This window comes from Periplaneta americana, chromosome 6 (assembly GCF_040183065.1).
Source record: "Periplaneta americana isolate PAMFEO1 chromosome 6, P.americana_PAMFEO1_priV1, whole genome shotgun sequence".
Lineage (NCBI taxonomy): Eukaryota > Metazoa > Arthropoda > Insecta > Blattodea > Blattidae > Periplaneta > Periplaneta americana.
The window spans coordinates 115,896,647-115,923,722 of record NC_091122.1 but is presented as its reverse complement, the minus strand read 5'-3'; the positions used below and the strand labels follow the sequence as shown (position 1 = coordinate 115,923,722).

The following is a 27,076-nucleotide window of genomic DNA, read 5'->3' as shown; positions in this document are numbered from 1 at the left end:
ACTAAATAGCCAGTTGACTAGTATTCTAAATTGAGATAATGCATTTCTTCTTCTTCTTCTTCTTATTATTATTATTTATTATTATTTTTTCCCTAAGACGCTGACATGTTTTATATAGCGACCTAAGTGCTGAACTTTCTCAAAAACTGCAACGTGTACATAATGTCTACGTCCGATTTATTTTCAATATTCGCCGCCATGATCATATATCGGAATATTTTCTACGACTCTCCTGGTTCCGCTTGCAAGATAGGCGTTTAGTACACACTCTTTGCCTGCTATATCGAATTATACATGATTCCACACCCAACTACCTTGCCCTCCGTTTACTTTCCTAGCTTCACATCACAATCTTAATACACGTTCGCAGCACAATCTGTTGTTATCATTACCACGTCAACAGATATCTCTGTACTCAAGTTCTTTCTCAGTAGCCATGGCCCGCTCCTGGAATTCGCTGCCGCTGGAAATCAGGGGTAGTCTTAGTCCTCAGTTGTTTAAAATTAGGTTGTTTAAAATATTTTTAAATGCACAAAATTAGTTTTTTTATTTATAATTTTTACTTATTATCATTATTATTATTATTATTATTATTATTATTATTATTATTATTATTATTATTATTATTATTATTATTATAAACAGTCATTACTTTGTTTTTCCATCAATACTAATATCTAGGTAATTGTCATTGTCTCAGTGTAACCCATAGAGGAGTAATGGGTACAGTACAGAAAAGTGAATTTTCCATGACATTTCAAACTTTTGTGAAAAAATGAAATGAATTTTTGGTGACAACAAAGCTTATAATTATAAGAATTTAATGTAATTCTTTATTATTTTTTAACATTTTCTTAAATTTTGTGAATAATTTTTTATTTATGAAACCATTAAAATGTAATGTATCCATTATTTTAAGCTACAGTTCCTAAATTGGTTACTAGTATGTTCATTTTTAATGTTAGCTACTGGTAAATGTAATATAATTACAGTTTGTTTTTGCAAATCATTGGTACATGGGGATAGTGAAACGTCTCTGTGTACCCTTTAATAGCATGTCTCACTGTTCCCTTTACGCATAGTTCATTTAAAAATGACGCCATCACTTCAAAATTAAAACAAGAAAGACGGAACTTTGTCAAACATAATCTCAATTACCATAGTATTAGGTAACAAAACATTCATATTTATATCTCACTTGTATATCCAATATAACCTTCATTAAACACAAGCCAAAAATTTTACTTTTAGAGTGAAAAATTACGAATTATTTTTTCATCACTCACCTTTATAACTAGAATCAAATCGAGTATGAAAATACTGTTACTTTACTCATGCAACATAGCCTACAACTCCACTTTTACCAACATCTCAACATCAAAATTTACCATCTAATAAAAAATGTCTCACTGTTCTCCCTGTCTTACTGTACCCACTTCTCCCCTACTGATTATACTAGTCTAATTGTACTATTCCTTTAGTTGTGTGATTATATTCATATGTAGTAATTCTTTTCTTTTAACTTAATACTGTATACCAGAATGTATTTTCCTGTTTGCAGTTATATTCATGTGTTCAATCTTTTTTTTTTATTTTATTTTATTTATTATTATTATTATTATTATTATTATTATTATTATTATCTTGCATTTGGTCAATTGATTAATGTAGACTATTCCATTTTAATTATCTCATTGTACTAAATTTATAATTTTATAATTATTATTTGATCAATGATTGATGTAGACTATTATATTGTTTGTATGTCATCTCATTGCCATTTTCTATCATTCATTCTCATCATCATTTGTTGTTTTGTTCCGTTTTGTATCGTGCTAAACTGTAATTGGCCTTGTGCTGTTGTTTTTGCACGTTAATATTCTAACTAAAATAAATAAATAAATAAATAAATTATTATTTTAAGTTAATACTTGTATACCGGTATCTATTCTTCTGTATGTGCTTTGATCCTGGTTGAGTGGAAGAGAAGGCCAGATGGCCTTAACTCTGCCAGGGAAAATAAAACTATTATTACATATGTCTCGTAAAATACTTAAGTGATCCACGGACCTACATAATTAAGTCTATTCCATAATATATTTCAACATTTTCCAAATGTAAGCATTCACAAATTGGAGGCTTAGATTTCGCTTGCCTTTGGGGACTAACATGTAAGCTAATTTCGAACTTCGTTTCCTGTGACTGGAATTCATTCAGTCTTAACGCTCGCTCCCCGTGACTGGTATAGATTGCGATGGTCGTCTCTCACTGTTTTTCAGCTGACATCTTATTTGACGCTGCCCTGCTGCTGCGAAACGTTTGTTTCGGATAGTGTTCTACGACTCTTTCCTTCTCCTTTGTTGTGATACATATTAGGGTTACGTCAATATTTCGTTTTTTTTTCCCCCTAAGTTTCTTCAATGGAACGGCGATATACGGAGTGAAGCAAGTGACCTACTGGCTTGGACCTTACATAGCTTCTTACCCTCAGCCCCAAATTCTCTTACAAGGATACGCACTCGCATACATTTTAGCCTTTTTTTGCCACTCTAGTTCCTTAATTGTCATTGTATTTGATAATATTATTTTTCTATTTACTAAAATCGCTATTTAAAGTAATATAAATGTCAAAAGATATTATTTGTTTACAATGAGATTCGAAGAGTATTTCTTTTCCTTGAAATGTAACCAATTACAGCAGAACCTCTATTATCCGTGGTAATGAAGGGAGTGGAGTGAAAGGTTAATCAAACAAATCGGATAATCCGTACCTTATAAGGTTTTCATAAATTCAGTGCATAGACTAATACAGTTTCGTAATCTCCTCCGTGGTATTCTGTTTTAACATGCTAGATAATAGATCAGAAGTTCACTAATTCTAATCTGGTTTTCAACGAAAAACTCCTTATGACAGCTGTCTGTGAAAAGATAGGAATAGTAGGCCTACAGGTCTCATGTTATAGATTTACATACTTTATACACTTTATATTTGTTTTCCATTAAATCGTGCGCAGTTGTAATTCCTATTTCATATTCTGATGCGAAATGAACCACAGTTTCCCTTTTTCCAAACCCTTCAATTACTTGTACTTCTTTTCGTAGCATAACACGTTTTCTTTTGACACCTGTACAAGACATTTTGTATAGAAGTTAGACAGTACGGCCCCTTTAAGAGTAGACCATACTGTGTAAGGATAAAGGTTTGTAAAGAAAACACTTTGTAGAAAAAATTCTTACTAATATAATGTACAGTACTTCATATTTTTTTCTACATAAAAAAGAGCCAGAGAGAAAGATTGTCTGATAATCCACCAATCGCTTAATAGGGTGACGGAAAATTTGGATTCTACAGTACTTCTGTGGCAATTCATCCACGTTTCAATGGGGGGGGGGGGTTACAGTAGTGTCCGCTAAATCTGTAACCTCAATAGCTTCCTACTAGAAGAAGATTACATTTGAGAAAAAAATACCAATGAAAGGTAGGAATAATTTTGTAGACTGTATAATATACTTTTTTAAGGAAATAATTTTTTTCCTAGCTAAAACTTATACCGTTTCCTTCTTCATCGTATATGCAATACAATAAAAAAAATCACGAAACTATTGTAATGTGTTTTTAAAATAAAAAAAAATACTCTATAAAATATTTACTAAAATTTTATTATTATATATCATTTTCGGACAAATTGACTGGTAAATAATGAGCAGAGACCGGAAGTTTAAGCATTATGAATCATTAAAATAGGCAAGCAAAAAGGCATCATTAAATAGCTAAAATACGCAATAAAAGAAATAACAAAAACCTTGCACTAGACCCACAACCTTGCATTTTCCACAAAGGGATTTAGGCAGCAAGAAAAGCTTTACATAAGTCGATTGCAAATTGAGATTTTCGACTCGATGTTGCAATTACGGTTGGAAGCAAAGAAATCTTCCCAGTAGCCTTGGAAAGTGCATTTTTGTGTTTGGTTGTACTGATATGTTGCGATATGAAATATTTAGCTAGCTACAACAACGTCGCAATGAAAACTGAAAGAAAAATAACCGTTAAAAATAACGTTAGACCCGCACTCATTGTTGCCTTGTCAAATAAACACAAGCGATAATGAAAACGCTTACTGTTACACGTTTTTGCACGGCAGCACTCATTGTTGCAAAGCGAATGTGAACTGACTGAAAGACAATAATATACATTCGGTGAAGTCACTTTTATTGTAGCGGTTATAGAAATAAATTGAAATATACCTGTAGGTAATTTTAATAATAAATTAATAGATAAATAACTAAATATAGGCAAAACCCATTTATTTTGTAAATTAGGCATTTATATTAAAAAAAAAACAGAAAAGGGCAACATAAAACTGTGACGTTTCAATCACAAAGGTGTAATTCGTACAGATTTACTTTCAAAATGAAGATAGATTTAACACATTTAGGAGGAATCGGTATACAGGTAGATAAACGGACGGACATGTTGAAAATCATTTATTCGTTATAAATGGTGTTGAAAACGTATATTTCGTTTGTATTTTTGCAGTACTTTCTCTCTGTGATTAATGTAATGAGAAATTGAAATAATATACCTGAGGTTTTCAGAAATATTGCAGTATATACTCTTTTTAAAAATAAAAGCAACGGAGATATCTGCAAGGAACTAAATACGTTTACATTAGCAGACAAAAGGACAAAATGCAGAAAAAATGGAAAATACGTCGAAGGAATGATTGACGACTGTTTTCTGAAATTAATAGAGTCTGAATGTAGATTATAGGAAGAAAATATTATCAGATGACCAAGGATAAGGGAGCCAGGATAATTTTAAGTGAAAAAAATTAATGAAATCGTGATAAATCTTGACCTAATCTTTGTTGCTGAGGAGTATTATGCTTTTGTAAATGAAACGAGAACAAACAGTAGTTGTTGAAATGATGTAGATATAGGCTGTACTCATCTTTCCTCTTAGGATTGCCGCCGTCTTCTGAGTTTTCTTGCTATTGGTAATCTGAATGCAGAGGGGCATTCTAGCTGTTTATCTCGAAATCGCTGACGCAATCTCAGAGAGTGTGCTTCACCGTTTGCAACAAATTGCCTTTATAGATTGGACATGACGTTCGTAGTGATTTGATTCGGTATCCCGTCTCCATGGTTCCACAATTCCCTGCGTGGCCTCTACATATTCATTTCCGTTCCCTCCCCCAACTTTCAGTTTCGTTTACTGCGTCCTCTACATTGCTAGCAAATGTTCCTTTATATTAGAATTACTTTGTTTTCTTTGGTCTTGACCGAAGACGGGATTCATATGCAAATGGTATGGCACATAAATCATTAGATTATGTTACAAAAAATGCAGTGTCACAAAGACGTACAGTACATAGTATGTTCTCATTATACGACTTGTAACATTCGCAACATTTCTGTTCTTTTGTAATGACTTTTATAACTTAATCCATACCCAAATAAATATATAAACTTTTTTCGTTTTTTGATTTACACACAGACGACATTCCTTACAATCCCAATGGCCAGGCATTATTATAATTATTTACCAATTGTACGTTTTAAATAGATTCATTCATTCATTCATTCATTCATTCATTCATTCATTCATTCATTCATTCATCCATTCATTGTTCTGCCCAGCTTTCTACAATCTTTCCTATTTTCTGCTTTCCTCTTTGTCTCCTCATTTTTGTCCAAGGATAGGTCTTTCTCTGTAAACCCAGCTTTCTTTAATCTTTTCCTATTTTCTGCCTTCCTCTTTATTTCTTCATATGGTCCATATATCTTAAGGCTGGTCCATAATAAACGGGGAACGGAAACGGCAACGAGAAACGGAAATATTGTTAAATAAATGTATTTAAATGTGAGCATTCACATTTAACTTTCACGTTCCCGTTCCCGGGCTCCGGCGAGCTTCTCGTTAATTGTGAATGCTCACATTTAAATACATTTGAATCAGGAATTTGCAAAAGGGGACAAGTTCAAAAAGTAAATTTTAAGAAAACAACAAAAAACTTTTTGTATGGATCTGGATGTATGTCAGTCCAAACATGTTGATACACAATTTAAAACGTGTACATTCTATAGGACTTGGTTCCATGAGAAGTAATCCAGTAAGAGTGCATGGAGAATCAGAAACAGGTATAAACTCAATTTGCAAAAATTATGCACTTGGTTCCTTTTGCAAATTCCTGATTCATTTCTTATTTTAACATTATTCTGTTCTCGTTCTCTTTGTCGTTTCCGTTCCCGGCTTATTGTGGACCAGCCTTAAATGTCGTTAATCATCTGATATATTCTTCTGCCCCGAACTCTTCTCCCGTTCACCATTCGTTCCAGTGCATCCTTCAATAGGCAGTTTCTTCTCAGTCAGTGACCCAACCAATTCCTTTTCCTCTTTCTAGTCATTTTCAGCATCATTCTTTCTTCACCCACTCTTTCCAACACAGCTTCATTTCTTATTCTGTCTGTCCACTTCACACGTTCCATTCTTTTCCATATTCACATTTCAAATGCCACTATTCGCTTCTCTTCACTTCGTCGTAATGTCCATGATTCTGCCCCATACAATGCCACACTCCATACAAAGCACTTCACTAGTATCTTCCTTAGTTCTTTTTCCAGAATCTTTTACCGTGAAAAAACTCGTCATGCCATATTCGCAGTTTTTCTTGGGAAAGATAAATGCGATAGCTTCCCGTTGCTTTCCACACGCCACTCTCTCTTTCGCATCTTAAAAGATCCCAACGGGCCCCAGCGTGGAGGTGAGGATAGTGGATTTGACTAATTAGGCCCTCCGGACTTCATCGAAATTCACCGCAAGGGTTAAATATCAGTTCTATCAGGGTTTTTGACCCGATCTATGTAATTAATTTTGCTGATATGCATATAAAAAGGCTATTCATATATTATCGTAATATTTTTCTAATAGTATTCTTATATCTACGAAAATGGTCACTTAAAAGTGATATAGCCACCGGTGTAGCTCAGTCGGCAGAGGCGCTTGCCTGCCGATCCGGAGTTGCGCTCGGACGTAGTTTCGATTCTCTATTGGGCTGGTTACCTGGTTGGGGGTTTTACCGATGTTTTCCCCAACATTAAGACGAATGTCAGGTAATCTATGTCGAATCCTCGGCCTCGTCAAGCCAAATACCATCTCGTTATCACCAATTCCATCAACGCTAAATAACATAGTAGTTGATAAGTAAAAAAATATTATTCTTACATTGCCGTTATCATTAATATGTATAAGCCATTGAGACATTATAATATTGACATGTTTCTCTTAAGGGATTAGGTACAGCTTAGAGCAGTAAAACTTTTGGAAATATTCAACTTTTTTTTCCTCCATTACTGTATCTTCTACAATAGGCCTAATGAAAATTGGGATGTGTGAAACACTGTCCTTCTGCTATATGAAAAAAAAATATATATTTTTACGATTATGAAAAATTATATATATATATATATATATATATATATATATATGTTTTTTTCAAAATTCAAAATGGTCGCAGTTCACTGTGCACTGATGAAGTGTTTCCCTCATAACTCATAAACTTGTTAACTTTTTCATGTTCCCTCTCTTTTATTTTATTGCTGAAACTCATGTTTACGATATCATGTTCTTTCGGCTACATTCCTTAATAACTAATATTATTTTTTTATTTTGTGTCAGAAGAAAATACTGATATATGACCATTTTTAAAAATGAATTTATTTTTTATCAGACAATCTATCAAAGGTAGAGAAGTGATCTTGCATCATACTCTAGATAAGGTATGCATAAATACACACAAAAAATTTTATCACAGAATGTTGGATAGTTTTTGAGTTATGAGGGAAACGCTTCATCACTGCACAGTGAACTGAATTAAAAAAAAAAAAAGTAAATAATTTTTTTTAAATCGTAAAAATATTTTTTTATCATATAGCAGAAGGACAGTGTTTTACACATACTAATTTTCATTATTGTACAAGATACAGTAATGGGGGAAGAAAATGTTGAATATTTAAAAAAATTTTTTGCTGTAAGCTGTATCTAACCTCTTAAGCTCACAGTTGATATAGCGTCGTTAAATAATCCATTAATACACACTTCTTCAGATTATTAACCAACATTAGACATTTCTAAATACACTGAACAACAAGAATTTTGCTCCGACTTAAAACAATGTGTCCCTTGTGATTTAGCGTGCGCTGAATCCGAAAATGCATCTCTTTCCTTCGTATCACGTAAGGGTTTTAAGATATACTATGATTCCACTTTTCGATAAGCGCTCTCCCAGGAAACATTTATTTTTTTATTGGGTTATTTTACGACGCTGTATCAACATCTAGGTTATTTAGCGTCTGAATGATATGAAGGTGATAATGCCGGTGAAATGAGTCCGGAGTCCAGCACCGAAAGTTACCCAGCATTTGCTCGTGTTGGGTTGAGCGAAAACCCCGGAAAAAACCTCAACCGGGATTGGAACCCGGGCCACCTGGTTTCGCAGCCAGACGCGCTGACCGTTACTACACAGGTGTGGACTCCCCAGGAAACATCTGGCGCGGGTTGGGGGTTGTAAACCAAAACGAAAGCTAATGCATTTTATGAGTTTATAACTTATTTCCTCCTTCTTATGGTTGTTGGAATGTTTTTTTGTACTTCTAATAAATATACAGATATTGATCCCTTCTTTCAGTACATTTCAGAACAGTTCAAAGTGAGGTCTACGCAATGAACAAACAAGTGTGTGGTTTTCAGTATTTTTTTAAAAAGTTTACCTTTTGAGTGAAGGCAAATTAAAAGACGGCATTTTCATCTGTCCACAAATTTACAAAGTTATGGCTAACTCCTTGTCTGAGGAAAAGCTTTCCGTTACAGAAAAAATGATATGGAGCGCTTTCAAAGATGTTTGCTCAAATTTCCTTAGTAACTCTAGGGCAGACAACTAATAGAACTTGTTGTGGAAACCATTAAAGCGCATGTGAGAAAATTGGGTGTAGGTATCTCTCAAAATACACTTTTTACATTCTCATTTGGATTTCTTTCCTCCTAACCTTGGAGCGGTAAGCAACGAGCATGGGGAAAGATTTCAGCAAGAAATATCTGAAATGGAAAGGTGATATAGCCTAAAGGAAGATCGTCATCCAGCATGCTTGCAGACTATTGTCTGTTCCTTGTAAAAGACAGTCCCGGGTCTACTTATAAACAAAAGTCATCCATAAAATTCTTTTAAATGTAACTTCAAATTCCGAGATTTTTCTCATTATACGCATGAAATATTTTTATTGTTGTTGTGTTTTAAACTATGTAACATCATTTTTGTATCCAGTACACATTTTTCAAGTATTATGAGGCATTTTATCAGTTGCAGAAAAAAAATAATAAAAAATTCACTTCATTTGCCCCGGAAAATGGTACGTGATGGGGCAATTTGGACTTTAAATTCAGATTTAGGGCACACATATTAGTAATATTCACCTATTTTTATATCGGAGCAAGACAAAAAGTAAAAATTTGTTGTTCGGTGATATCGGCCTTCTCTGATCATGTGATTAGCATGATACAACGCCATCATTTAAAACTACTGTACGTAGGACGAACATAAGAAAAGAAAGAATTTCACCGGAAGGGAGATTAATCCGTACTTATCTGTCGGGATTTGAATCTGAGTACGTTGTGTTTGATAATCGCCGGAAACGCTATCAATTGAGCCGACGCGGAAGATTTTCACAGGTTCTTGGTACCGTCGACCAGAGTGCGTTTTCGTAGGTGGCAGCTCTGACACAGTGTGATATATCGGTATGCGCAGGCTCTTTTACCAAACAAGTTGCGGGAAGCGATGCGCTACAGGTGGTAAAATGGTCGTGAGCGCTGCACACATGTGCGTGGCCAGGCCCATGCAGTGCGGATTACGGCCCAGTACACGATTGACGGAGGGCTACGAACACTTCATTGCCCCCTGGTAAATAGCGTTCTATTTAGTATTATTTATTCATTTATGCGCTCTTCTACAATTCTTCAAGGTGTCGAAATTTTGCTTTTCACTAGTTGAACACATGGTGGAATTACCTTGCGTGGCATCATAACGATATACAGTGACTTTATGTAACAATACGAGACAGTATAGAACAGCTCCAAACTGATGAGTGATGAATAGACATCGGATGTTTAGAAAAATACCTAGGCCTATTTTATTTGAATGTTTATATTTAAAGGCTTTTAGTAAATATGCACGAATTATGAGAAATGAAGCATTCTGTTGAAGTTTGATCTTGCCTTCTTTTGCCTAATGCCTTTTTTGCTTTAATATGTACTTTTTTTGCCCCTTTCTTGCTTTCATATATACTTTTTTGCCTTTTTCTTTATATGACTACTCACTCAACAATCCTGCATTTATTTCTGCGTTCGAAACTAAGGAAATTGCAGTTCTTAGAGTAGCCATAGATATGGGACACCCTGTTGCAATGCAGCATTGTTGTTTTGCTTACTCCGGAATCCACCTTGTCCTTCTGACACGAACACGAAGTACGCAGTCAGTCTAGGATTGTCTTTGTGAGGGTAATGTTGTATGGTGAAAAATGCCAAAATTGAAAACATCGAAAGCTTCTTTATATCGTCAGTGGGTAGCAGAATTTCCTGCTTTCACTACTAATGGAACGATTATGTAGCCAGGATGGCACTGTTTAAGTGTGCTCCAGTCACATCAGTGTACGTTAAGAAATATTTTTCATCATATAAACTGATTTTGTTCAATAAACGTGACAGAAGTCTGTGTGTTAATTTTGAAAAGTTTCTTGTTGTTTATTGTAACTCAAATTACGGACGTGAAGTTGTGGATGAATAAGTACAACTGAAACAAGTCCATAGAACAGAGAAACTACTTTTCCAGTGCACTTTGTTAAGTTACTTATGGTCTTATGGATGTTTATTTTATGAATTATGAGTGATTCAATATAATTTAAATGCCTTTTATTGCCCTATTTTTGTTGTTTTTAGAGCCTTTTTAGGCGCCTAAAATACCATTTTTTTAGTGTCTTAACTTCTGATGTGTAGTGATGACACTACTTGCGCGGGACAAGTAAATCGACAGGATGGGACAGTTAGGGGTGAGGCTGGTCCTCTTTTCCTAGCAGAAGACGGTCAAAAGGAAATGGAGTGGGGCGAGAGTGTTGTAAAGTTATGACAGAAAACATACTTCCTAAATATGACGTATAATTATTACTAATTGTAAGATTTTTTATGTTTTATTTAACGACGCTCGCAATTGCAGAGGTTATATCAGCGTCGCCGGATGTGCCGGAATTTTGTCCCGCAGGAGTTCTTTTACACGCCAGTAAATCTACTGACATGAGCCTGTCGCATTTAAGCACACTTAAATGCCATCGACCTGGTCCGGGATCGAACCCGCAACCTTGGACATAGAAGGCCAGCGCTATACCAACTCGCCAACCAGGTCGACTTGTAAGATTTAATTCGTTTCACGCGTATAACATTATGAAAGAGCAATAATTGAAAAATACAAAATCATTCTTCTGTCACCTGTCGCATTTAAACACACTTAAATGCTATCGACCTGGGCCGGGATCGAACCCGCAACCCACAACACATAATGCCAGCACTATTCCGACTACGCTACCCAGGACGAGTGAATGAATGAATGAATTAATTAATTTGGGGAGGGAGGAGCCAATATCAATTGAAAGGTACATGATCATAATCACGTCCTTGCAACGATTCTTGAAACTCCTGGATGGCTCAAAGTCGTCTGTCTTTCATGACCCAGAGCCGTTCACCCGAGAAAGACTCGGACATTCGTTAAACCGAACACTGGATTACTCCGCGGGACGGAAGAGCTTTCCATACAATCTACAGCGCCAGGCGTTCTGTAGCAATATATCGTTTCTATTTTGCGTAATCGGTTGTGCACGACTCTAGTAGTACAGACAATATTGTAACTACAATTACTTCCCATTTTTGTGAACCTCATTTGTAACTTTTTTTAGTTGGTTATTTAACGACGCTGTATCAACTACGAGGTTATTTAGCGTCGATGAGATTGGTGATAGCGAGATGGTATTTGGCGAGATGAGGCCGAGGATTCGCCATAGATTACCTGTAATTCACCTTATGGTTGAAAAAACCTCACCAAGTAATCAGGCTAAGCGGGGATCGAACCCGCGCCCGAGCGCAACTTCAGACCGGCAGGCAAGCGCCTTAACCGACTGAGCCACGCCGGTGGCTTTGTAACTTTTTGATACTGATGGAATAGTTTTAAGATATATTAGGTAGACTATAATAATAATAATAATAATAATAATAATAATAATAATAATAATAATAATACTTCAGACCGGCAGGCAAGCGCCTGCCGGTGGCTTTGTAACTTTTTGATACTGATGGAATAGTTTTAAGATATATTAGGTAGACAATAATAATAATAATAATAATAATAATAATAATAATAATAATAATAATAATAATAATAAGGAAGTGTTGTTGTTTGAGGCTAGAAAAGCATGGAATCTGGATACGATTCCATTAAGAGAAGGTAAATTCTTCTCTATCCCACAGGAATGAGCGTTTGTCTTTTGTTTTGTATTTGTCCTACGTAGGTCTACATAATGTTCTGCCAATTGGCAGGTCTTTTTACTGCAAACCCAGTATTCTCCAGTATTTCCTATTTTCTGCCTTCCTCTTTGTCTCCGCATATGATCCATATATCTTAATGTCTTCTATCATCTAATATCTTCTTCTGCCCGGAACTCTTCTTCCGTTCGCCATTTCTTCCAGTGAATCCTTCAGTAGGCAATTTCTTCTTAGCCAGTGATCAAACCAATTCCTTTTTGCCCCCGGCGTGGCTCAGTCGGTTAAGGTGCTTGCCTCCCGATCTGAAGTTGCGTTCGGGCGCGGGTTCGATCCCCGCTTGGGCTGATTACCCGGTTGGAATTTTTCCGAGCTTTCTCCCAACCGTAAGGTGAATGCCAGGTAATCTCTGGCGAATACTTGGCCTCATCTCGCCAAATACATCTCGCTATCACCAATCTCATCGACGCTAAATAACCTCGTAATTGATACAGCGTCGTTAAATAACCAACTTAAAAAAAATCCTTTTTGTCTTCCTGATCAGTATTTGTCCTATATTGTCTTAAATTATAGCCTTGCCCCATGGTCATTACTTTACCAGGAGGTCTCGCTGTCAGTGGAAGTCAAATTTCGTTTCATAATCATTAGTGGAGTGAGGACGGAAAAGGCCAAGGGGCTCAATCCTTGAAAGATTATCATTTTCAATTTATTAATAATATAATTGTTATTGTGTTGAGACGAGCGGAGTCCTGTTAAATAGTGGTGGGGTCAACGAGGAGGTCGGGTCGCGGCTGGCCACAGTTCTGATTTGTTTGTGTGGACGAGACAAGCAAGCAGGCGATGGCGTGTGTGAGAAATAAGGAAGCAGGGGTGGCGTGAAGGTGTGCTATGCATGCTTTGACTGAAATTACAAGAGCAATCAAGCTGGAGGCAGAAGCGAGGGATAAATATTAACAAGAAGACAATTACTTACTTACTTACTTACTTACTTACTTACTTACTTACTTACTTACTTACTTACTTACTTACTTACTGGCTTTTAAGGAACCAGGAGGTTCATTGCCGCCCTCACATAAGCCCGCCATTGGTCCCTATCCTGAGCAAGATTGATCCATTATCATCATAACCCACCTACCTCAAATCCATTTTAATATTACCTTCCCATCTACGTCTCGGCCTCCCTAAAGGTCTTTTTCCCTCCGGCCTCCCAACTAACACTCTATATGCATTTCTAGATTCGCCCATACATGCCCTGCCCATCTCAAACATCTGGATTTAATGTTCCTAATTATGTCAGGTGAAGAATACAATGCGTGCAGCTCTGTGTTGTGTAACTTTCTCCATTCTCCTATAACTTCATCCCTCTTAGCCCCAAATATTTTCCTAAGCACCTTATTCTCAAATACACTTAATCTCTGTTCCTCTCTCAAAGTGAGAGTCCAAGTTTCACAACCATAAAGAACAACCGGTAATATAACTGTTTCATAAATTCTAACTTTCAGATTTTTCGACAGCAGACTGGATGATAAAAGTTTCTCAACCGAATAATAACAGGCATTTCCCATATTTATTCCATGCTTAATTTCCTCCCGAGTATCATTTATATTTGTTACTGTTGCTCCAAAATATTTGAACTTCTCCATCTCTTCAAAAGATAAATTTCCAATTTTTATATTACCATTTCGTAGAATATTCTCGTCACAAGACATAATCATATACTTTGTCTTTTCGGGATTTACTTGCCAACCTATCTCTTTACTTGCTTCAAGTAAAATTACCGTGTTTTCCCTAATCGTTTATGGATTTTCTCCTAACATATTCAAGTCAGCCGCATAGACAAGCAGCTGATGTAACCCGTTCAATTCCAAACCCTCTCTGTTATCCTGGACTTTCCTAATGGCATACTCTAGAGCAAAGTTAAAAAGTAAATGTGATAGTGCATCTCCTTGCTTTAGCCCACAGTGAGTTGGAAACGCATCTGACAGAAACTGACCTATACGAACTCTGCTATGCGTTTCACTGAGACACATTTTAATTAATCGAACTAGTTTATTGGGAATACCAAATTCAATAAGAATATCATATAAAACTTCTTTCTTAACCGAGTCATATGCCTTTTTGAAATCTATGAATAACTGATGCACTGTACCCTTATACTCCCAAAGAAGACAATTACAATATAAAAAAAATAATAAATACATACATAGTGAAGCTGGGTTCAAAATGAAACCGACATAACGGTTGCTGGTTCATACCTCATATAGCCTACATCTCAAAGATCATTTCCATATTGATACTCCCTAGTATCTCAGTTTCCGATTCGCGCCGACTGTCACGAGTGTCGTACTTTGCATCCATATAAATTTGAAAATTTACACATGGTAAAAATTAGAGATGAACAAAACTAACTGCCGCTCTCGCTCGCTGTGTTCGTTGCAATTGTCTTTCCAGTCTCGTCTCTTCTCGTCTCGTAACTCTTGTGCGCTTCGAGCCTTGCTCATCATTCTCGAAATAGCATTGGTCGGCGTGGAAAGATTTCCTAACTTTGAATAACATACATCATTGAAATAAATAACATCAGAAATGTTCAGTTGAGACAAAAAGACAAAACAAAACAGTATCTTGGTTATTAAAATGTTTTGATTCTATTATATATTACCTATGGTTATATAAATAGAAAAAAAAATGTCAAATAAATTTGCATTTCTAAGAAACAAAAAATAACGTTAAATAAAGCGTTAATATTTTTTTACTTGAGGTTGTACACTTAATCTGAGAGATACGAAAAGAAAATTCCTAGCCTTTTAATAAGGGCCTAGTAATTAAATAAAGATTGGGGAACGGATTAGTATACACTGAAAGGTAGAGATGATGTTTCAAATAGGCTACTTGATTGTTTGTATATATATAACAGTTGACAAAGTAGATATAGCTCGCGCAAGGAACGATTACCGAAATGCAATGGTGGCGTTGCTGTCTGTTTTGAAGTGTGTATGTAGGCACGCCGAGGGAGCGAGAGGTGCTGGCCGATGGAAGTACTGTCTCTTCCAAGAAGATGAACAAATGAGAACATCGCTGTGGAAATAAAGAACATAACAAGAGAAAACTTCGAAGCTAATAACTGCGCAACATATGTTTACGAATGAAATAATAATACCGTGCGATACAAGACACGTATTCACATGCAATGGAACAAACCAAACTAGTAGTGTAACTATCACAACGCAAGACTGATTCTATCTATGTCATTTCTCTTCCGACTGTACTCTTGAATATCATTCAAGCTATCTCGTGACCTTTCCTGTCGCCCGCTCTTCCTTACCGCATTGTTTGATTCGCATTCCTTCCGTCGGTATTCCCTGCTTGCGAGACCTATAAAAGTTCAGTCTGGTATAAACAACTGTGGCGATTCAAGGCTGCTTGACTTTCGAGAGTTGATCACTCCCGAAGTCCCGATGTCTTGAAACACTCATAAGCAGTCTTTACGTCAACGACGCAACGTAGAAAACATTGGCGTGCGGGTTTTCGGCTTTGCGGGCGCTGTTAGTCTTGTTTTCTCGATCGTTGTTCAACTCTAGAATGTTGACAAACCTATAAATCTTTTTATGCACCAAGAGAAGTAAATATATATTAAATATGCCACTTGATACGCACATATCACTACCGTAATCCCCTGCGGTAGCTGAGTGATCAGAAATTCGACCTGTCACGTAGGCGGTTCGGGTTCAAGTCCCAGTCATGACTGGAAATTTTCATTGAAACGTCCGTAGTGACAATTGTGGCATACAGAGTCGCAATTGGTTTTCTTTAGGTATCTACATAGTTCCGTCAACATGTCTCCATTCCGCCATCATTCCATAAATCCATGGCATTCCCCGAACGCCGGCTGGCGACGCACGGAAAGAGTCGCCTAGGGACGGGTGGGTTGTCTGCTCGAAACCTCGGTACGGAGCGAACCTTAGTGTAGTCAGCCGGTGTGGGTTGGGAATACGCCTAGCTTGAGGGTTAGCGCAACAGACCTTGGAAGCTCGAGATGCTGGGTCGTAGTGTCCCCTTTCGAAATTCCATTCCACTCCATTCCAGAGCTCTACCAAAACCCTTTTAATGTTAATTTTTCTCCATCATCCTCCATGTTGGTTTTCACGATGACTGATTGCACCATGGGTACCACTACGATGGTCATATAAGTACGTACTTGAATAATTTTGAGGGAAAAATTATTCAAATCAACTTTACAGGGAGTTATACCTGAAATATTGATTTGCAAGTACGTACTTATTATTATTATTATTATTATTATTATTATTATTATTATTATTATTATTATTTAGATTTAATGATTGCATTTTTTCCCTCTGTTCGCTCTATTAATTCCGAATAAATTATTTATAGTTCTCTTTTACTAGTATACAGGTTGTCCCATTTATCTTGTGCACCTATTATAACTTTTTTGTGTCCACACCTGTGGAATAACGGTCAGCGCGTCTGGTCGCGAAACCAGGTGGCCCGGGTTCGATTCCCGGTCGGGGCAAGTTACTTGGTTGAGGTTTTTTCCGGGGTTTTCCCCTCAACCCAATATGAGCATATGCTGGGTAACTTTCGGTGCTGGACCCCGGGCTCATTTCACCGGCATTATCACCTTCATCTCTTTCAGACGCTAAATAACCTAAGCTGTTGATAAAGCGTCGTAAAATAGCCTACTAAAATAAAAAATAAATAACTTTTTTGTTTGGATAGGTATTGGAATTTTTGTTTTTGAACGTTATGTTAGAACGAGGGGCTAACATGAGTGTGGAGATTTGGTGCATGTAATTACATTATGAAACAAGATACACGTGACGACATCAATTTTTCAAATAGCACAACATACTTTAATCATGTTACATTGGTTACTCACATTAAGACGAGTTCAAAAATGTATCACAATGCCAACTTCCTAATCAATAACAACAAAACGAAACAAAAACGTACTTCCAATGTGATAATGTTATGCTTTGAGAGTCACAGAAGATGTTCCAAATGGTGACCATTCACATTAATGCACATTCGAAGGCGTTCCCCGAAAGACCGGATGACTGCCCTGAATGGACACACAAGCCTGTCGAATGCGTTGCTGCATGTCGTCTGGTGTTGTCAGAATGTTCTGGTACACACTGTCCTTTACAGTTCCCCACAGAAAGAAGTCGAGTGACGACAGGTCCAGAGAACGTGCAAGCCACTGTACGTGGATTGTGGCGTCGACAGTTGTGGTTTATTTGCATGTTAGGACAGCAAACACACAACACACGACGTGTACGGACGTCAGTCGTCTTTCGTTTTGTGTAAGTTAATGCACAAGATGAATGGGGCACCGCAACAAACTGCACATTCTGATGTCATTCATTGTTGTTGTTATTGATTGGGAAGGTGACATTGTGATACATTTTGAACTTTTCTTAATGTATGTAATCAATGTAACATGATTAAAGTTACGTAGTGCTATTTGAAAAATTGATGACGTCACATGTATCTTGTACCATAATGTAGTTACATGCACCAAATCTCTACACTCATGTTAGCCCCTCGTTCTAACATAACTGTCAAAAACAAAAATTCCAATACCTATCCATACAAAAACGTTAGCCTATAATAGGTGCACAAGACAAATGGGACACCCTGTATACATTTGAATTATAATATATACAAGGTCACTGGGGGAAAGGCCACACTATTTCATTATAATTTTTCAGTGGTTATTATACGACGCTGTGTCAACAACTCTGGTTATTTAGTGCCTGAATGGAATGAAGATGATAATGCCGGTGAAATGAATCCGGGGTCCAACACCGATAGTTACCCAGCATTTGCTCATATTGAGTTAATTTCATGCATTTATAATAAAAGAAGCGATTGTTACCGAGTGATCTTGTAACACCATTGAACGTGTTTAATTCATTTCGAATAATTTCGTAGACGCGTTCAATTTGTTACTATATTTCTTAACAGTCCAGAATATCTTTGGCATAGGACTTCAGACGAACACCACAACTGTAGGGGTCAAATCTGGTGATCTGTCTGGTCAATCAACTAACCCTCTACACGTTGTCCGCTTGCTTGGGTATACAGAAGTAATGTTGTTGTTTTCTAATGCCAGGCTTTTGACAATAAAGTCATTTGACCTCTTGCTTTCCAATATTTTTCAAAGATATTATCATGGCCAGCCACTGAAGCACAGATTTTAAGATCTTCCGAATCCATTTCTTGGTTTGAGTTGCACAATGGGCAGTTAGGGGACTGATATATTCCAATTCTATGCAGGTGTTTGGCCAAACAATCATGGCCTGTTGCCAATCTAAATGCAGCTACAGACGATTTGCGTGGTAAATCGGGAATTAACTGTGGATTATGATGCGAGAGTTCCATTTTTTCCCTTGTGATTGTGTTATCAAATTTTGTTTGTTGAAGCCTAAGTATGTAGACTTAATAAATCTTTTCACAGAGTAATACGTAGATTTAGTAACAGGTCTGTAAGTAGCAGTGCTGCCCTTCTTTGCTAAAGCATCCGCATTCTCGTTTCCCAGGATTCCACAATGGGATGGTAATTAACAGAAGTAATGCAATTTATTTCTTGAAGACTGAAATACATAGCAGCACCATCATGCATATTTACGAGTATCATATATCTTTCTTTGACTTCTGCACTCAAAGGATTAGTTCGTGTAATTTGCTGTAAGCTTCACTCGGAAATTAAGCATTCTAAAAAAAAAAATCATCATCACAGAATATTTCAGTTTCATTTTGACCTCTAAATTACATCGCTAAAATTTTTACACTTATTTATGAAACGATCTGTATACTCCGCAGTAACAGATGCTGCGAAACTTGGCGACTCTGATGCCAACTGTATCGCTTTCGTCTGAGAAATGTTGGAATATTTCCCTCCAGTTTACGACCGTTGAGGGCAACTTGATCTGTCGTTGAATGTAGTTCCAGAAAGGAAGTGGGGAGTCAGCTGGGAACCCAAGGGTCTGAAGCGGAGGACGGCGATGACACTTTTATTTTGTGGATCCAATACGCCGACGCGTAAATTATATCAGCGTTGACACATGGAATTAGCAGCTGTGAAATCAGTGCACGTGGAAAAATAATGAGTGTGTTGCTCTTTATTTGTTTTGTATGTCAATTTGTCTTCGCTTCCATAGCAACAAATAAATGACAGGGAAGATTTAATTGCTGACTTCGGTATTTATTTTATACCAGACTGCGTATACACATTTTTATGCGCTTTCAGAGAAAACATATGATGTTTTTTTAGTCTCTTAAAACATGGGTTATTCTGAAGTGTTCTGAGTTCTCAATTTATTTCAACCTCTAATATTTTAGTCCGATTTCCGATATATAAGGTTATTCAAAAGTAAGTTCCCATTTTGAAACAGCTGTATCTTCTGTACATATCAGCAGTTTGGTTTCATATATACTGTTTTCGCTGTAAGAAAAATCCTAGTGTAAACATAAGCACGTTGTTGTCATACCTGTGATTGGTTCCCAGTCGAAACACTCACATGACGCAGAAAAATATAGTTCGTATTTGGAAACCATAATCTTGTATTATTTGAAAATAAAAAATTGAATTCTAGTTGTTAAATTGATGAACTTCACTCATATGTAAAACTCTGTGTAAAAGAAAAGCTACTTTTATATTTTGTTCTGTATTATGAACGCGGATGAATACCAAGAGTAATACCGAGGTGTTCTTGTAACAAGCTGGCGTCACTTGAGCTCGTAGTTGTTCATGTAAGCACGTGGTACTGAAATATGGCTTCTGAATTCTTTGTTGAGTGTTGTTATTAATCATAAGAGTGGAAACCATCTCAAAAGCGGAGGAAAACAAATAGTCTTAAATGTATACATTTTTAATAAGTGAGTTGAATCCAAAGTTATCTATTCAGAGCAAGTCAATCAGACCGCATGTTTCAGCTGGAAGAGATAACTGACGCTGTTGTGGACCGTCATAAATCCTGCCGATGATAGTTCTGACGACTCCGATCTCAAAGGAATAACTCCTTTGTCCAGCAGCGATTGACCCTACACCTAAGTTTAAAATAATTTAATTGCAGTAATTATAAAGTAAATGTTTCCTAACCAAACGAATGCATAGCAGTGAGGTTAGGCCTACTTGATGAGTAACGGGAAATGTTTAACATGAAACAGAATGTACAACAATAGGCGGGAACATGTACTGAGAATCTATGACGCCAAACAGCGGCCAATGAAGCCTCACTTCAGTTACGTGCTATTGTTTACATTAGGATTTTTCTTACAGCGATATAGGTGCCATTACTGTTTAGAAGGTTTGGTTTTTTATCGATGCGTGTTTCGTTGCTATGGTAACTCTATCACGCTTGTATAAACAATAAATTATTGTTCAGAATACAGACGGCAGTAGGAGAGTAATTTTAATAATTTTTACATTGGTTTTACCTTTACACGATATCAAGGTTAATGTCTGGTGTGGTTTTACGTCACATTTCATAATAGGACCGTATTTCTATGAAGCAATTGAAATGGACAAACAAAAACAGTGACGGTAACCGGGCAGCGATATTTTCAAATGTTGCAAGAATTTGCAATACCAGCGTTACAGAATCATGAAATCGAAAACTTTGTTTTCATGCAAGACCGGCGTTCCATCTTACATACACAACAATGTAAAAACACTATTGCGCAACACATTTTGTGATCGTGTAATTAGTAGGCATTTTCCGAACAGTTGGCCTTCCAGGTCACCAGACATAAATCTAGCTGACTACTGGTTATGGTGTTATCTAAAAGACAAAATATTTCTTAGTAGATCTATTACACGTGAGGAACTGAAACAGTCAATATCGGATGTCATCGAAAACATTCCTAGGAATATGCTTACCAATGCTGTTTATAGCATAGAAGAAATACTATTTCTTATTGAACAACACGGTGGTGGCCATATTTAATTTTTTTCGTGTTTTATTATCATTTCAAAATGGGAACTTACTTTTGAATAACCTTATATGAGCTTCTCATTTATGTAACTTTAAATAATGAGTAATTTAAATATACCGATGTCACGGCCCTACTGATGACACTGGAGCAATTGTGGATTGAAGACGGGAGGAGACACAGAAAATCACTAGGAGAAAATGATCCTCACATCTTCTTGTCCACCATGAATCTTAGAGGATCTACCCCGTGAACGAACTCCGGTACCCTCTGATGGGAAGTCGCTAGCTGTCAGAGTCATGGCTCATCTTTCTTGGGAATAAAACCTGTATATGTTTCAGTGCTCTGCTGAGTGGCGGACCTCGCTTTAATTCCACGTCTAGTCTGGGGGTGGGATAGTCACGAAGTTCCGCCAATTACAACATATAGTATGATTGTTATTAAAACCTCATCCAGTCGGCCCGATTACGCCAGAAGTTCATCTGGATCCAGGCAATCTGCAGCTCGTTAGCGAACAGGGCTAACCAAACGAATCGGACAAGCTTAACATCATCATTACCATGTTCAGATTTTAATGACGTTCTATTTTATTTGATATCTAGACTTCCGCGCCGTAGCATCGAGGGGTAAGCCTCTAAGATACCATGTTGACAGAACGCTAGTTCGAGACTTTATGGGGAAGGAATTTTCTTATGAAATTTCGACCAGTGTATGGAACCGGTGCCCAGGGTGCGAATTAAGATTTCTGATGAGGGAGGATAGAATCCTAAGATAGAGAATATCTCGTTGGCATTGAACCTCGGACTCATTCCGCCATCATTAATTCACATATCATCAATTCATCATCATGCATACAATAAACTGGGTTAAGTTCACGGTGCGGCATGCTGAACATTACAAGCATCCAACCATATTGGAATTTCTCTGAACTAAACGTATTTACATATTGGATCATTTGAATCACTCCTCTCATCTTAATACACACAAACTGATGACAACAGAGCGACAGAGGCGACTTCAACCTGATTCGATTCGGCTCAACGCTTGGTCACACTGAGTTGCTTGTCTTGCATCTTGATTATAATAATAATTATATCCATGAGCAGGTTTAAGATAACATGTGTAATTCCTAAGTTATTGATTGTTGTCAGCTTTCGGGTGATGATAATGCATCAATATTATTTTCTTTGCTTACTTTATACTTTATAAAGTATACTCTTATTAAAACAATATTTTGTGAGGGGGATAGAAGTTATCCCTGGCAGGGATGTTAATATGAATTTATAAGAGGGGAGATAACTTTCCAACAGGGGGGAAATCCCCCCATTCCCCCGTTAATTCGCACTCTGCCGGTGTCCACCCAGCATCGTGATGACGTGATGAATTTGGGGAGCTATGTTAGTTAGCAAAATTCGGTTTCGAAAACCAGGTATAATGGCTTGGGGGGGGGGGATCATTGTACTGACCGCAGTTACCCTGTATTCTACTGGTTGGAAAATCTTTTACCTCTGCTGAGACGTGTGGACGTGTGAACAGGAGACGGCTGATCAGCCTTGGCGTTTCACGAGCTGTCACGACACGGATGATATTACTATCGTAGTGTACTTATAAATCCTAATTATGGTACCATTCCTTAAAATATATTCCTCTTCATCTCGCATGTCATGGTGGGCCTTCGCCTCCTCTATGGCTCTTTTCCATTCATTTCTATCTGCCGTCAGCTTCTTCCATCTTTCCGTAATCCAAATCTTCACAAATCCCGTTCAACACAATCCCTCCATCTATTCTTAGGCCTACCCTTTTGTCTGAGTCGTTCCGGATGTGTAAAAAAAAATTGTTTTACTCTATTCTCGCTCATTCTCTTTGCATGCCCCAACCACCTTAGTCTAAAAAATCTAATAAATGATCCTTGAACAATTCCATAATTTCACTGTTGTATCTGCACCTCTACTCATCTCCGAATCTAATAGCCCCATATATTTTTCTAAACATCTTCCTCTCAAAAACGGCAGTCTGTGTGCATATATTCTTATTCAATGTCTATGTCTCTGCACCGTATACGAGGCTGAGTCAAAATAAAAAATCAGACTCGCATAGTAGGTCGCACGCGCGCACGCACGCACGCACGCACGCACGCACGCACGCACGCACGCACGCACGCACACACACACACACACACACACACACACACACGCAGGCAGGCAGACTTCGTGGCCTGCTGTGTTATATCATATCACTTGTCGCCATAGAAACAATGCTATTATTATTATTATTATTATTATTATTATTATTAATGTTAAAAATCGATCCATTACCACAGTCTAGTATATACAGTAACGAAGCTTGAGTTGTGAGGGTGCTAGGATCAATAGACTGTGCAGGTACTATTTTACATTGTCTGTTAATGAGGCGATAGTAGCGATCCTAGTGGTTAGCAACTATCTATGGATGTATATTACTACGTATTGAGCTTCGTAACTGTAGCCTATATACTAGACTGTGCCATTACTGTAACCTATTATAGATTCTGTTCTCTTTGGACATCGTAGGATAGGTTTTATTATGGTAATAAATAAAATGATTTATGCAACTTGGGCGGCGTTGACATTTTTGCACTCTTGTAAAAAAAGTTTCACTTTACAGACAAGTTACATAATAGCTATTTGATGGTTGTACTATAAACTCACTCCACCGCTTTTATGCGTGAAGGAAAACATCTGCTACCCTATCACTAGTAATAAAGACCAGAGATGTTATTTTCGGTATAGGTCTACACAGGGGCAGCTCGCCCATGAGAGCTGCGGAGCTGCAGCACTCCCTGCTTTGTCAAGAAAATAAAAATAATTTTAAATTTAATTTGTAGAATAATTTTTATAGCTTTTCTTAAGTAAATTGCTTTATATTTCATCTGGCCGGGAATATGTACTATTATCTGATGCATAATATTTTTGCGCATCGTCTGTATTGGAATTGACACTGCATTCAAAGTCGTCCTTGGATCTGCAGGGTGGTCAGCTCATAGAGAGTGTGTCTTGCATGGTCAGGGGGTAGAGATGTGAAGGAAAGCAGAGGGGAAACTGCCGCTGTTTAAAACCCATATTTCGCTGCAGTGGCTTGCAGAGCCAGGCTACAAGGGAAGATCTTTCCTCCCCTCCCACACAGCTATTGTAATGCTGCGTCAAATGGATTCTCTATTCCCTTGAAACTTAATGACAGAATTTTTATTTTCCCTTCACATACTTATTGTTGTAGAATCTTATCGAGTTAATATAACGAAATTAATATCCTCTTTTACCTTATTATTATTATTATTATTATATATCCAGCCTCCTTAACTCAAAATGTTTCCGCGAGTAGAATCCTTTTGATATAGCATGTAAAATACGAAAGAGACCTCTTTCCAGTTTTAGAAAATTGTTGACCATCAGTTGGCTATATCCGTAACTTAACCAGTGCAAATGTGCAAGCATGAGTGTGTGTGAATTACAGAATATTAATTTTTCTCAACTTTACTTTGCGGAGAAGATTGAAGTGAAATTTGTATATACCAAAATCTACTGCAGCACCCCCAATCCACAAGTTCACGAGCCGCCACTGGGTCTACAACAACGAAGAATGACTGAAGTGCTAAACAAAATAATGTTTCTGGCAGGTGGTAAAAAAAAATGAATGGTGGAACAAAAACACTTTTAATAGAAGAATTTCTGTCATTTCCGACATCTTTCTGAACCGACAGCAATGCAGATTTCAGTCACTAACAGTAGAGTATTAGTGTGGTTGTATAATAATGACACCTCTCTTTCAAGTGTACCAGCCAATAACAAAGACGCCACGTGTGAGTATAACGTTCATCAGCATTGAAGTGAAACGATGTCTTTGCTGTTGTAGGTCTGGACACAATGACAACAGGCTGGAGGTGTCGAGAAGCGGCACCCCCTGGTGGCGCAGGCACGCGGAGCTGGGGCCAGGTGTTGCAGAGTCGCGGCACTAGACAACAGAAATTTCAGGTTAGACACTGTCGAGGATTGCAATTCAATGGCGTCGCGTGGGTTAGAATTATATTTAACTGAAAGATTTAATAACAAAATGAAATTTGGTATAAAAAGACATGGCATGTAATGCGAAAACCCCTGAATTTCAGAGTTATTAAAACTCCTTTAATATAATATGAATAGCATAAGATTTACATAAACGACAACGTCATTGTATCGTAAATAACTTTTTTTTTTTGCCAACCGCTCAGTGAAATTTTAAATCTATTTAACCGGTTGTATAAATAAAGGTATTTTACATATTATGTCATATTTTTTCTACACTTGTATCTTTTATAACTTCTGAGAAAAGTGCACTCATAATTGAGGAATTTAACATTATAAGATATGGAAGTAGCCTACAGTCTATAGTTGAGGATGGTATTTTTTAAAACTTTTTTCCTATTTGGTGTAAAATATTAATTTTTTGTATGTAGAGAGCTCATAGCTGTAGCAACTCAACCAAAAATAAATATTTTGAAAAAAAATTATTTGGGGGCCCAGATTTGAAAAAATATACCCAATGTAGGATTTTACTAAAACCGATATATCTAAACCATTTTTAAAGGTAGATTCATCCATTTTTTTGCAATGTACTTGCAAAAGTATGTTCTACAAACTTTCTGTAACAGAATTTTGATATTAGTCCCTACGATTGTAAAATAAACAATTAAAAATTTAATAACACTTTCCTGAATTCCTTTCTTTCAAACAAACAGACGTAGTTTTAAAATGAAATCAATTAACAAAATTCTGTTACAGAGAAAAGTTTTCTAATAGTCTAAAGAATGTGTGTTCTAAATTTCATGCATGTATCTTTAATAGTTCAGAAATTGTATCCATATTTGTCTGGCAATGTAGCAAAAAATGAAGTTACCGTAAACAGATAAAAGGGGGGCAAGTGATTTAAAAATCCATAGCGCAGGAAGTTTAAAAATGGCGTCTCAACATCCGATAAGGGCACAAATACCCACGAAATGTTATGCAATGCATTCCACACATATCAAAGAGTATTTTAAAGTTTTTTTTTTTTTTTAATTCAATTTACCGGAAACAACAATAAAAGGGGCCGAGTGATTTAAAAATCCATAACGCAGGAAGTTTAACAATGGCGTCTCAACATCTGATAAGGGCACAAATACCCACAAAATATTATGCAATGCATTCCACACATATCACAGAGTATTTTAAAGAAAAAAATTTTTTTTTTTTTTAATTTACTCATTTTTCACCAAAAAATACCATTCTCTCCCCTTAAAACACTTACTTTTAGGAATGGCTGTCTAAGAAAATGTTGTAATAAAAGGGTCCTCCACTATCTATTTTAGTCCCTCGTCCAAGCGGGTTTCGAACCCACGCCGGGGCGCAGCTAAGGATCACGAGTTTAGCTAGTTATTATTTTTATTATTATTATTATTATTATTATTATTATTATTATTATTATCATCATCGTCTGCCATCATCTACATCATTATAGAATGGAAAAAGTTACACAATGCAGAACTGCACGCATTAT

The 27,076-nt window shown here is 36.8% G+C and overlaps 1 protein-coding gene across 3 annotated transcripts in view; it reads left to right on the top strand.

Moving 5' to 3' along the window:
* LOC138701655 (uncharacterized) overlaps positions 1-27,076 on the top strand; it is a 378,952-nt gene that overhangs the window by 331,973 nt on the left and 19,903 nt on the right. For all 3 annotated transcript variants that reach the window (XM_069828772.1, XM_069828771.1, XM_069828770.1), the window contains one exon: positions 25,418-25,536. In XM_069828772.1, the coding sequence (XP_069684873.1) occupies positions 25,418-25,520 (103 nt within the window). In that variant the 3' untranslated portion in view covers positions 25,521-25,536. The remainder of the gene's footprint in view (positions 1-25,417; positions 25,537-27,076) is intronic.